Source organism: Panthera uncia (genome assembly GCF_023721935.1).
Source record: "Panthera uncia isolate 11264 chromosome A3 unlocalized genomic scaffold, Puncia_PCG_1.0 HiC_scaffold_12, whole genome shotgun sequence".
Classification (NCBI taxonomy): Eukaryota; Metazoa; Chordata; class Mammalia; order Carnivora; family Felidae; genus Panthera; species Panthera uncia.
The window spans coordinates 10,899,832-10,913,944 of NW_026057579.1; the positions used below are offsets into that span (position 1 = coordinate 10,899,832).

At 45.6% G+C, this 14,113-nt stretch overlaps 1 protein-coding gene across 2 annotated transcripts in view; it reads right to left on the reverse strand.

Annotated features, from left to right (window-relative positions):
* VIT (vitrin) overlaps nt 1–14,113 on the reverse strand; it is an 82,885-nt gene that overhangs the window by 46,975 nt on the left and 21,797 nt on the right. The window contains exons 4-5 of one of the 2 annotated variants that reach the window (XM_049651899.1): nt 8,142–8,275; nt 2,992–3,069 (exon numbers count right to left, since the gene is read on the reverse strand). In XM_049651899.1, coding sequence (XP_049507856.1) covers nt 2,992–3,069; nt 8,142–8,275 — 212 coding nt within the window. Of the gene's footprint in view, nt 1–2,985; nt 3,070–8,141; nt 8,276–14,113 lie in introns of both variants that reach the window. The other variant, XM_049651900.1, reaches the window with a different exon arrangement.

A 14,113-nucleotide genomic window follows, 5' to 3' on the forward strand; every position in this document is an offset into this window, starting at 1 on the left:
AGAGAGAGAACCCCAAGCAGGCTCCACACCGTTGATGCAGAGCCCGATGTGGGGCCCAAACCCACAAACTGTGAGATCGTGACCTGAGCCAAAATCCAGAGTTGGATGCTCAACGAATGGAGCCCACCCAGGCGCCTCAGGTCATGAACAGTTCTGAACAACCTGCTCAGCAGCAGCAGGAGGTCCTCAGAGCTCCCTACACCTCACTCATCATTGAATCATAGCGACGGTGTTAAAATGCAGACTCCAGGGCCCTAATCACATAGATTCTGATGCGCCGCATCTGGGACGGACCCTGGAAATCTGATTTGAGAACCGTCAGCCAGATCAGGCTGGACTCCTGACTTCAGGCCTCAGCAGCTCGGCCACTACCGTTCCTTTGCTGTAAAATGGGGATGGTCAGACCGACCTGACGAGGCCGGGTCCTAACTAGGCACCACGTCTGTGAGGGGCCCGCACAGTGCCTGGCACATGGTGGGCACTCGGCAAGTGGCAGTAGCTGGCACTTATCATCGTGTTGTGTCACCCCTCCCCTTCCCCCAGTGGAGGACAGTGTGGACACTGAAGCCCAGTTAACAGCAGTGTCTGGAGGTCAGGGTGACGAGGGAGGGTTTGCTCTTCCCGCCACTGAGTCAGGATTATACACAAGGGCAGGAAATCTATTCACTAAGCATCTACTACATGCCAGACGCTGTGAAGGCCTCTTTGACAGCAGCATTCACATTTGATACCAGTCACAGTCCTCGAAGCCAAGCCAAGAAGAGGTCTCACAGACAACAGGTGGCAGAGCCAGGATTCGGACCCCTATTGGTTTGATTCCAAATTCCGTAGGTCTTTCCTCCAAAGGGGAACACGGTGGAAGGCAAGTCATCAAGAGCCTCGAGATTCCTGAATGCGGTTCCCACCAGAGGGTGGCCCAAGGTCTCTCTAGAGTGGTGGCGGAGCCTGTCTTATTCCCAAGACGGGGGGCCGGGGTGGCCTTGGTGGGTACAGGCTGTGAGGGCAGGAGGCTCTGCGAAGTCAAGTGTAACGGAAACGTCAGCTTGATTTTCCTCTGGGGGGTGGGAGGGGCCGGGGCAGGTGGCCAAGGGGAAGCAGGAGGGGGCTCTCCTGCCACTTTCGCTCAGAACCCTCTGAGAAGCATTTCCTTCCCTTTCTCTCACTGTAGTGCCAGCGATGCGCCTTCTCGGGTTTGGTGAGCTTCTCCAAACCAATACTTACCTGTTTTTACTTAGTTCAGAGTAGCTTGAGACTCGAGCCCAATACCAGCTGCCTGCCTGATGGTTGCTGCCTGCCTGGGGAAACAGCATTTAAATCAGAAGGAGCTGCCCCTGGCAAATCAAGGTGCTTTGTAGTTGTTTTTTTTTTTTTTGTTTTTTTTTTTTTTTTGTTTTTTTTTTTAAGATGTTTCCTATTTGTTGAGTGAGCTCTTTTCCCATGGAAGAAGGCTGCTTTGCTGTGAGGGGGTCATCCTGACCTGATTTACCTGTTAACTCACCGTCGTGGAGGGATTAGGAAGCTTGTTATCCGCACATGCCAAGACCAGAGCAAGTAACTGCTGGCCCCCATATCTTCATCTCATCTGCTTCCCCCCATTTCTATAGGAATTTTGTCATCGGGATAGGAAAAAAGGGGACCCCCCTTTTATGGTTCTCACTGGAATTTTTTTTAATACTTACTTATTTTTGAGAGAAAGCCTAAGAGCGTCCACGAGTAGGGGAAGGACGGGGGGTGGGGAGGGGGGACAGAGGATCTCAAAGCAGGCTCTGCACTGACAGCAGAGAGCCCAACATGGGGCTGGAACTCACAAACCATGAGATCATGATCTGATCCAAAGTCGGATGTTTAATCGACTGAGCCACCCAGGCGCCCCAATGCTTTTTATTATTTTTAAAATTTATTTTGAGAGAGAAAGAGAAGGAGCCAGTGGGGGAGGGGCACAGAGAGGGAGACAGAGAATCTCAAGCGGGCTCCATGCTGTCAGTGCAGAGCCTGATGTCGGGCTTGAACCCACAAACCGTGAGATCACGACCTGAGCTGGAACCATGAGTCAGACACTCAACTGACTGAGCCACCCAGGTGCCCAGAGACTATAACTTTAAAGAGTGGCTCCTCTAGAAGCTGGGCAAGACCCCAAGTGTCCCTTTTGTGTTTATGTTGGAAAGGGATGTTTATCCCTTCTCTTTGTGTGGGAAATCAAAGTGCCCCCAAAGACACAATAACTCATAGCCCAGTTCTCCCTTGACACAAAAACCTAGAAAAAGGTATTTTCCTGACCTGAAGTCTATCTGTGCTCCCTTTGTGGTTCACATGACGCACAACCTCATAAACACTGTATCTTTGGCTTGGGTTATTTCTGTTAGTTGTTTTCTGTTAACACCATCCTTTTTGCTTCCCTTCATTTCATACCTAGTAAGAGACAGCTTTTCCCCTTTCATCTGCCGGGGAACATTTCTAGACAGAATGTCCTGTCATCTTCTTTTTTTTTTTTTTTTTTTTTTTTAATTTATTTTTGGGACAGAGAGAGACAGAGCATGAATGGGGGAGGGGCAGAGAGAGAGGGAGACACAGAATCGGAAACAGGCTCCAGGCTCCGAGCCATCAGCCCAGAGCCTGACGCGGGGCTCGAACTCACGGACCGCGAGATCGTGACCTGGCTGAAGTCGGACGCTTAACCGACTGCGCCATCCAGGCGCCCCTGTCCTGTCATCTTCTAAAGTAACAATACAATTCAAGGCAACAACCATTGTGAATGAAAATTACAAAACATAGAGATCATCTTGGAACTCGAAAACCGCAACCAAAAACTGAAGCCTTACTCCTCAGCCCCAGCCATCTGATCCCCTTGATTTCTGGGGCCACGTTTCTGGCATTGGTGAAAATATTGCTGGCATCAGTGGAGCTTGACCAGATGTTAATTTCTACACTACCTCCTAAAACACGTGTTTACAAACTCAGAATATTTAGATGAAATCACATACGAACACTTGCCTGTCTTCGCAGCAGGGCTTTTAGATGATGAATATGTGAGCGCCGATGGGTAGGTTACACCCTTTTGGGGTTTACCTTCTGCAAAAAAGAAACAAATAATTTATTTGTAGAGCTAGAAGTTTTAGATGGTTCTATTCTGGTATGCTGATTCCCTCTTTCCTATTGATCTCTCTTGAGTTCAATAAATCTGTGGTCTCCCCCACCAAGCTGAATTGCTGATTACAATAAGAAAGGCAAGTGAGGTTTTGTTTTCCTGTATAGCCTGTGTTTTATTAATATTAGAAAGGAAGCAATAATATCTCTGTGACTCAGAGTTAACATTAGCAACCCTCGTTCTGCCCATGAAGATGTGACATGTGAGCTAAGGTTTTCATATGTGTGGTGCTGAATGTTTAATTAGGTCAGTAGATGACTGTAAAAGCACTCCCCGTGCTCTCCTTCTGGATGCTCCAGAGCTCTGGTCACAAGCTGGCTGTGCATGAATGGCTCTTTCCCCCTTTCACGGACCCTGTGGGATCCATTTGAATTCCATGGCACTAAAGAAACCTAGAAGTAGGTTTCAAAATAAGCATTTGTTGCCCACCTAGGGAAAGAAAGTTTAGAGGCCAGGTGAGGAGAAGGAATGTTAATATGTATCAGGGAAAACAAAGGAGGCATAAAAAAGAAAAACGATGAGGTGATCGGAGCTGGGTAAGCAAGTACCAAGCCTGATAGGACTGGAAATTGCCCGGGAAAGGCTGTTGCGTCTAAAGCCTTCCTCCGCCAGGAAATGATGCCTACAATTCCACACAGGAGCTTTGCTCCGCAATGAGGTGGACAGTGTCACTTGGAATGTGGAATCTCCCTGGAGACTGGGGATTTGTCTCCCTTGGTAACCGTTGAGACACTGCCTCAAGCGGTGGCTGGTAGGAAGGAGATGATCAGTTAGTATTTATTCGAAGGAGGAATATCTTCATGCTTAGATCTCTGTTACAATTTCAAATACCCTTAGGAGGGGTCCTACCTGGTATCTAATATTTGCATCTGACAGTGAAAGATTTTTAAATCTCAATCTAAGGAAATAGTTTTATAGGATGGGCTTGGGGACGAGATGGGGAGGAGTATTGAATGGAGAGCCCGAGCGGTAGAACAGAATCTAGTGCACGATTCTTGCCAAAAGCCCTACTGACACGAAAGGTTGTAGAGCCATGAAGCAGCCAGAATGATGGGGTCTCAGAAAGGACCTGGAACTGGGAATGAGAACATCTACGTTTCTGTTTGTATTTGCCATGTATTCTCTGCCTCAACCTCTGAGACTCTCATTTTTCTCATTCAGAAAATATGGACAATGATATGGACCAACTTACTATATATTAAGTGGTAGGGGTCTAATGAAAAAAAGAAGTTAAAATGTTTTGGAACTATGTATTACCAGAGAGATGCAAAGATTCTCTGCTGGTATGGTCTATAAATATCACTCAAAGTGGGGATGAGGCAAAATGTTTGGGCTGACTGAGTTATTTTATCCCATTAAAGTCACCTGGGAACAGTTTTCCAGGTCCCCTGCCCTTGACTGGGCCTCTTCCAAATTGTGATTGAGGTTATTTCGGGCCCAGGGAGGGCCCTATGGCCATTGGCCTCACTTGATCAACAGAGGGGACTGCAGAGACATGGTCTTCATCCGTTTACTGTTCTCACATTTAAAATCCTATGGCTTTTCCTGCTTCTATTCAGAAGGAAAAGGAGCATGAGCTCAGTTTTCTGAAGTGTGGATCAAAGAACAAATGGGCAGTATTAGGAAGTCCCTCTCTGACCATTCCTGTCCACGGACTGCCAAAAGATTGTGCTGACCAAAAAGGCATATCCTCTGCTTCCATCCCAGCCCACCAAAGTGAATTAACTAAAGGAGCACAGTGATGCGTGAAAATTAAAAACAAAAAGGTCATGGAGGCACCGGAGCCTTCAGAGGAGGATTCTGACACCATCCCGCTGAAGTTGGTGGCCTTGAGCTCCCAGATAGTGGGGAGCGTGGCTTGGCTGCTGGCCAGTGTTGCCCCCCCCCCCCAAGTCACCCATTCAAAAGAGATCCCTACTCATTGCAGAAGCACCAATGTTTATTATAATTGGCAAAAAGTGTTTTGGTTAAATGTCACTAGGTGAAATGAGGGGACATGGAAGTTGAGTTTATAGGGGATAAGCTCAGTAGACTGATTTTCATTTAAAAAACCCAAAACATCTCTACTCTCTTGGAGTTAATTTTTCCTTTAAACCTCTGTTGGGGATTCTTGAATTGCAGGCTATGCATTTAAGATGGAAACACTCTTATTTAGCCAGGAGCTACTTGGTAAACACCTATGTGGGGATTACATTTCTCTATATACTTGACAAATTTGTAGTCTAGCTATTAGCATTTTCATATGGCCCCTGTTCTGAATTCTCACGGCACTGTGGTTGATGACTTTCCACTACCTGACATAGAAACCAGTTTAATTTGAACTCTAGGCTGCAGAATTCTGCAGGCAAGAGGAAATAGGAATTGCTCAAGTTGTGAAGAATCCTAAAAGGTCTGTTGGTAGTTCTATTAAAACTCTGAAAAAAACCAACTCTGATCAATGGAGGATAGTAGGAGTTGGGGCATGGGATGCATAAAGGTACCAGAACACCATCCAGATGAGAAGACCTACTATATTATGAAACATTTTTCTTTTCCTTGCTTTGGGTGGTCTTCCACAGGTGGCTCCTCAGGAGAGTTTCAAGATTCCTAATCTTGTTGGCATGCCAGAAGCTTTGCTAGAATATAGTTTAAAATCATGTGAAACCTCTTTGAAGAAAATGGGATATGCAAGGCCCAGAATAAGGCCAAGTATAACACAAGGATACAACACTATGTTGTGCTCAAACACCAATGAGGACGTGCCAAAAAAGCCCAAAGGGCTCCCACTGGCTGAATTTGGAAAACTTGAACATCAAAAAGAATAATGATAGCCAAATTATGGAAAGAGTGCACATTTCCATCAATTGATGAATGGACACACACATACATACACATATACATACAACGGAATACTACTCAGCGACGAAAAAGGATGAAATCTTGCCATTTGCAGCAATGTGATGGAACTAGAGGGTATCATGCTAAGTGAAATAATCCAGAGAAAGACAGATATCAGATGATTTCACTCATATGTGGAATTTGAGAAACACGACAGATAAACATAGTGAAAAGGAAGGAAAAATTAGATAAAAACACAGAAGGAGGCAAACCATAAGAGACTCTTAAATACAGAGAACAAACTGAGGGTTGCTTGAAGGGTGGTGGGTAGGGGAATAGATTAAATGGGTGACAGGCATGAAGGAGGGCACTTTTTGAGATGAGCACTGGGTGTCATATGTAAGAGATGAAACACTGGGTTCTGCTCCTGAAGCCATGACAACACTGTATGTTAAATTAAGAAAAGAATAATGGTGATAATGGATTACAACATATTTTCAAAAACAATCCATGACTCCCTAGTGGTACTTGAAAAAACAGGTGTGCAGAGAGGGGAAAAACCCCTCTTCTTTATGTAAAAAAACTTGCTAACAAATGTGGAAGGAATGACAGAATTAGAACAATTATAATTTTGCAAATTCTAGTGTAATTCTTGCTAGTGCAAGGATCATCAATGGATGTTAAACCATTGGATGAATTTGTTGGGGAATGAGCTAGTCATGCTGATTTGAAGTATCTCCCTACAGACTGCTTATTCTTTACAAAGTATCTCTACCATGGAGAGATACTGTAAAGTATCCAAGCAGTCCAGTTTAGCATCACCGACAACTGGATAAACTGACATTATTGTGTCTTCTGATATGACCACTGTGATAAAGCACAATGCATATGCTATGATACCACCTATGTAGTAACCTTGGCGAAATATGTAACCTGAATCCAATCATGAGGACATGGCTGGACATGTTTGTGGTCCAGACTGGGAGACACAGTACTGGACAACTGGCTGGGACTTCAAAAATGTCATTGTCATTCATGACAAAAAAAAAAAGGTAGTGTGGTGGTAGATAGTTTTAGATTATTGGAGAGTTAATAGACATGACAACTAAAGGCAATGGATGATTTTTATTATTTATTAGACTGTGGATCTGGAAGGAAGGGAGGGAGGGAGGGAGGGAGACAGGGAGACAGGGAGGGAGAGAGGAGGGAAGGAGAGAAAAGTAGGAGGAGGAAGAAATTACTATGAAGACTAAGATAACTGGATACTATTGGGAAGAACTGTTTGTTAGATAAAATAATTGTACCAATGTTAATGCTTTAGGTGTGGTATTGGTATTGTGGTTATTAGGAAAATCTGGTTTTTACCAGATGTGTGCAGAAGTATTGAGGGATAAAGTGTCATGATGCCTGCAGCTTATTTTCACATGGTTTAGAGCAAAATGTAGATAAATGATAAGTAGGTTAATAAAGCAAATGTTGGTAGGTGAAGGGAATGTGGATATTCATTGTAGTATTCTTTCAATTAAAAAAGTTTCAAAACAAAAGGTTGCGGAATTCACAATAGGAAAGGGAGGGTCATGATAATACAGATACTAGGTCACCTTTTTTCCCGTGAAATCACACTTGTCATTAGCTCACTGACATTACCTCATTGGAAGAGGGAGGAAAAGAGTGAAAATGTTATCTACAAAAATCCTAAGGAGCTAGATAGCAAGGACCAACGAGTGAAACAATCAATTAAATAAAAAGAAATCTCAAAATTGCAGCTCAGTTCTATAAGAGCCTATATCCCTTTCCATTTACCAGAAATATCAAGGAATGAGGTTCTAGATATGAGACATATTTGGCCTAACTAAAGGAGTAGTTCAAAAACCGAAGTTATTAAATGTAATTCATTTCATTAAAAGTTTGATTGGATTTATGGATAGCTGCAGTGTGTTTAAAATGAGCAATTGGAGCCTTTTAATATTTCCAGACTTTGTAGTGATTTATCACTGTAATTATAATTTATTGTTTCATGATCCTAATTATCAGAAGAGCTAATGCTTCAGACTTTTATGAAATGAGTTGGGCCATAAACTAAAACCAATAGAACATTGAAAAGAATACATTTCATCCCATGAGGTCACTTAAGCCAAGTGCCTGGGTAGGGCTGTGTTTCTCCAGTGTGTGGGCGTACCTGAGACGATGAAGGACTCTCTCCAGCGTGGCAGGGACAATGACTGGACACCATTGGAATAACTCCCCTTATAGCCAGATTGCCCAGCAACTTTCCGAACAAGTATTTTCCCTCCTGAATTATCAAGCACACCACTATGAAGAGAAAAAAAAAAATTGAAGAACAGAAAAATATTCTTTGACACAGTCAACAGACTGATATCAAAGTAGCCTCCATCTTTATTTGAAGATATGAAAGAAAGAGCGAGATTAAGAAAAGGTTTATCCTGACCTTCAGTCCATCCCCCAAGAAGGGTGCCTTCATCCCATGGCCCAGCATCTGACCTCCCAGGTCAGATATGCTTCTCTTTCTTATTACAGAACCTGCTTGTTCCATTGGGCAGCAATTTCTGTTTGCCACCATGCCTCAAATTTCTCTTCCTTGGTTTGCTCATTCTAACTAGATCTTTTGAGTAATACTTCTGACAATTTCCAGTTTGGTTTTGTGACATCACAGAATGACTCCAGTTATTTCGGAGGGTGGCCATGAACTTTTACAAAGCAAATTATTCCTTTTATTTTGAGCAAGGGAAGGAAGGTGCGTGGCTATACTGAACTCATTAAAAAGAGTCCTGAAGGACTAGAAATTGTTTCTTTAATTTCTAGGATTTTGAAGGTTTTAGATCCTGATGTAACGGTGACTGACATATACACCTCTTTGCTTGTATGTGAAGCAGGGGTCCCATTCTGCTTCCTCAGAATCACTTCACATTGTCATTTCCTTGCCCCGGAGCCAAAAATGGCTCCTGTGGGTATCTGTGATTTATGGCACAGAGGGAACTAAAAAAGCACTTAGATTTGTTCTCATCAACACCCTCCCTTCCCTCCAGGAGTGAGAGTTGCCATTTCCTGCCCTCCCACCTTCATGAGCCAACAAGTTTCAAGACTCACCTGCTCAATGACCCAGAAGGAAAGATAGTGATAATAGTACTTGACATGTGGAGTGCTTAATTGATTTAAAATCATTCCCATGTGTGGTATCTCACCGGGTCCACCCAGCAAACCCCCGATTTGTGGCGTAGAGGCAGTGCTGTTGTTCCCATTTCACAGAATTGGGCTTGGACCAGCGGAGTGACTCAGGCCAGATTTTGTAACTAGTAAATTGGCAAGGCAGGGATTTGAACCCAGGTCTTGCTGACCTGGAATCCCCGGCCGGTCCCCCTTGGTCACAGTTGCCTCTGAGAGTCCAAAAGCACAGGCACCAAACTCCTCATCTTTCCAAATCTTTGCAACCCTGCCCTCCTTTCTCTCGGGGGCTCAGGATCTGTTACCTCACCAATTCCAGCTGCGGCTAGGCTGATCTCGGCTCCCCGGACAGAGCACATGGTTCCCAATCCGTGTCTGCTCCTGCTGCTCTTTTGCTCTGGAAAACCAGCTCCCACTTCTGCCTGACAAGGCCTGTGTTGCTCAGTGCCCAACCCTTTCTTCTCTACAGAGATTCTGGGAAGACTTTGCGGCATCCCTTCGTAATGATGCCTTAGAATGTTGTCTCACAACCGAGACTGATCGTATTTGGTCTTGTGCCATCTTCTAAAAATTTCTCGAGTTGCTTTTGTCTCCCAACCAGATTAGAAATGTTCGTATGGGGGCGCCTGGGTGGCTCAGTCGGTTAAGCCGCCGACTTCGGCTCAGGTCATGATCTTGCGGTCCGTGAGTTCAAGCCCCGCGTCGGGCTCTGTGCTGACAGCTCAGAGCCTGGAGCCTGTTTCAGATTCTGTGTCTCCCTCTCTCTGACCCTCCCCCATTCATGCTCTGTCTCTCTCTGTCTCAAAAATAAATAAACGTGAAAAAAAAAATTTATAAAAAAAAAAAAAAAAAAAGAAATGTTCGTATGGAAAAGGCAGTGTTTTAGGCTTCTGTGCTGGAAGGCCTGTCAGTGGTGTGTGTTGTGCCACTCACGCTGGCTTAGGAAAGCCAGTTGTTAACTTTTCAGGATCGTGGGAGTTGGTTCGCTTCCCACCGTAGCTTGACTCAGCCACAGTGGGAGTATTTATGCCACAGAAGCTGGTAAAATCAGAATTACCCCTGCGTTTGAGGAGCTGGTTGTTAAACATTTACAAGCACAGCTCTGGTGCGGCTGAAAATTCTAGTTGTTAAAAAAAATTATCCCATGCTCCTTTTACTTATAATTAATGAGGGAATTAGAAATCACAATAACACTTATGTTTTTATTTTCTTCCCAAGAAATTATTCTGCCCTTGGTTTCATACTCCAGTGTATTCAGGAAATGTGTGTGTGCGTGCATTTGCTCCTGTTTAAGAGTCAGAAGAACAGGGGCACCTGGGCGCCTCCGTCGACTGAGCATTGGACTTCGGCTCAGGTCATGATCTCACAGTTTGCGGGTTTGAGCCCCGCATCAGGCTCTGTGCTGACAGCTCAGAGACTGGAGCCTGCTTCAGATTCTGTGTCTCCTTCTCTCTCTGCCCCTCCCTCGCTCACACTTTGTCTCAGTTTCTCAAAAATAAATAAATGTAAAAAAAAAAATTTAAAAAAAAAAGAGAAGAACAGTAGCTGCCACCTAGAAGGAAGGGAAGCAAGTGAAGGGGGGGGGGGGTCTGTGTTGAGCTTCCCTCAGGCTGTTCAAGGAGATGGGAAGGGTGGGGGCAGGGGTGGTCTCAAGCTGGACAGGTCTGCTGATATCCCTTGTGAGGGTGAGGTAAGGCTGAAAACCTAGACTTTGGGGAAGATGTGATACCCAGCTAGGGTGTGCTCCTGAGATTTCCCTGTTGCAGACCAGACTGATGCCTGACCCTGGCGGTGGACTTAACTGAAGATCTGGGAGGATCTTCCCAGATATTCTAGAGAAGAGTGGATACTGGAGAGGTCAATGGTCTGTGAACTACAGGTGCTAGTAGGCCATGGAGATGGAATGCACTAGAGACTTGACCACTGTAGGATACACTAGAGAAGAGAGACAGCCTGAAAGAGGCTGTGGTTTTGCTTATGAAGCAGATGGGAGTCATGGTACTTTGGAGAATTTAAGTACATGTGCCCTCATTTCTATCCTCACTCAGAGATAGGCACCTCATAAATATTCCCCAAAAGAGCAAAACAGTTTTACTTCTTTGCATTCCTTAGATGCCCTGCATGGTACTGGGCATGGCCTTCTCCTCCTCCCTATCCCTGGTATCCAGGGATTGGGCTATGCTGAGGGTCAGCTGCGTGGTTCAGAGAAAAGGGCCGTTTTGAACAGCTGCCATTCTCAGGGTGGGCCTCTGGTCAGAAATCAGCATGAAGAGGGGCGCCTGGGTGGCTCAGTCAGTTAAGCGTCTGACGTCAGCTCGGGTCATGATCTCATAGTTCACAAGTTCAATCTTCGTGTCCGGCTCTGTGCTCAGAGCCTGGAGCCTGCCTCACATTCTGTGTCTCCTTCTCTCTTTGGCCCCTCCCCACTCATGCTCTTGTCTCTCTCAAAAATAAACATTTAAAAAAAATCAGCATGAAGAGTACTCTGCATGGGGATGGATGGCCTCCTCATCACCCCATTGGGCAGAAATCTTCCCCCTCCCTGGCACTTGGTCCTACTCTATGTATAGAGGTTAGTTCGGGACAAGATTGAGCCGAAATATGATGCCTCCAATGTGTTCATTATCCCTTTGGGTTGACAGAATCAAGGGAACCATTCGTAATAAGACATCTGATTATAATATATTGTATTAATATTAAATTCTAAAGCTAAATCTGAATTTCTAAACCAAAGTATGCTCTCTCCAGCTTCCCAGTTCTGACCGTGGGGACTCTGAAGGGACAATATGGGAGGACCCGTGTGTACTTTCTACTCATGTTCTAGGTCTTAAATCCTGCCTTATGAAGACAGACTCATTATGTTTGTGAAAAACAAAACTGAGAGTATCAAAAAACTCCTATCTGTTCTCCCTTAAGGTCTCCATTCATCCTCCCCAGGGACAGTTTCTGAATAGTTTCTGAGTAGTTTCGCACTAGATCAGACACTGGTCCAGAAAACTACAATGGCACTCGGTTGTTCAAGTAGCAAATCTTGTGTTCTGAAACATTCAAGCTCTTCTCCTCCGCCCCTCTACCCTCCTCTGTATTCTCTCCCCACGTTCTTTCCTACTCTCCAACCCCCAACATTGGGATTGCTGAGTCCTGGTCCTTGTCAAAACCCTTCTTATTTTCTCCCCAGTGGGGTCTCCATCCACCATAAAGCCATTCTCAACTCTTACTGTTCCAAAGTCTACATCTACCTCACATCCTCACTTGTATATTAAGCAGTGCTGGGACCCCTGCCCCTGTTCTTATGTACATATGTCACCTGGGCTCTGGACTGGAAGTCAGGGGACATGAGGTCTAATCCTGAATTTGCAACTAACTAGCAACTTAATTAGCTTCCCTATTTCTCAGCTCCTCTTGTAGCAAATGGGGATGTTAACCGCAGCCTCAGGGTCGAGATGATGCTGGAAGGAGGGAATCATAGCGCAAGGGATTACTGTGATTATGATGACATCTTTGTGAGGTTGAATGAACTCGTGTGACTCTGTCCTGCATGGGAAGCATGGAAAGGCAAGAGAGATCCAGCAAATGCCAGAGGGAGCAGAGTGCCAACCATCTGGATCACAGATGGGAAAATACAGGCAACCCGAAGACAGGCTCAGCCTCTGCAGCGGACCCTGTGTCCACACAGACGCAGCCTGGAGAGGGCCAATGGTGCTGGAGCTGACTGGGCATGCATGTGTATGGGGATGTGGGTGTGCATGCACATACGTGCAAGCACACGTGTGGGAGCACGCATGTGTGCATTCGTGCATATGCACGTGTGTGTAGATTTGTGTGCCTCTTTCCTTTTTGCAGATTTATTTCAGAGTGAAAGCGAAATATTTTTTTTCATAGTCTGGCATTAAGAAATAGTGTTTGGTGTAGTTTCTGTCCCTTTTTTTTTTAAGTTTATTTACCCATTTTGAGAGAGAGAGAGAGCAGCATGAGTGGGGGAGGGACAGAGAGAGAGGGAGAGAGAGAATCCCAAGCAGGCTCCGTGCTGTCAGCAGAAGGAGCCCCACGCGGGGCTTGATCTCACGAACTGCGAGATCATGACCTGAGCTGAAATCAAGAGTCAGACACTCAACCAACTGAGCCCCCCATGCGCCCTTGGTATTGTTTCTCTTGAATGTTTCACTAGTTCTCCGTAATAGAGCGTTTGTAGTCCTTTTCCCATCGGAAAATCAGCTCATCATCCCCCCGCAGTGGCGGGGAAAAGAGGCCAGCCAACAGACTCTTCCAGTAATTCTTAAATCTTATTTTACACATAGACTTTGCTTTTGCTGCTTCCCCAAATTTCTGAAAAGCTGCTGACGACACACCTTCAAAGGGAGTGAATTTTACATCTTTGCCCCTCTGTCTGGCAGAGATACGACGGCACTATCACCTGACCGGTGTGCAGGAAGGAAAAAGATACAGAAGCCTGACTGATTCAGAAACTTCATCCGGCATCCAGGGGCCGAGCACTGACTCAGGGGCCGCATCTCAAAGTAGTCCCAGAGTGGTAGTTAAGAGCTGGACTTAGGTGCCAGTTCCCACTCGGGTACGTTCTAACAGTGCGGCTTTAGAAAATCTAGTCTGCCTCTCTCTCTCTCTCTCAAGATGTGGACGGTAGTAGCAGCCACAGCGTTGGGAACTGTGAGGATTAAATAAGGTGACACAGGTGAGGCGCTTGACCCAGACCCATTGGCCTTTTTGTCAAAGGCGCTGCGTGGACACGCATTCCCCTGTGTTAGGACTCGCAGCCTGAGCAAAAGAGGTTACGAGCGTTTCGGGGCGCCTGGGTGGCTCACTCGGTCACGTGGCTGACTCTCGGTTTCGGCTCAGGTCATGATCTCACAGTTGGTGAGTTCCAGCCCCACGCGGGGCTCTGCGCTGACAGCACGGAGCCTGCTGGGGAGTCTCTTTCCCACTCTCTCTGCTCTTCCCCTGCTTGCGCGC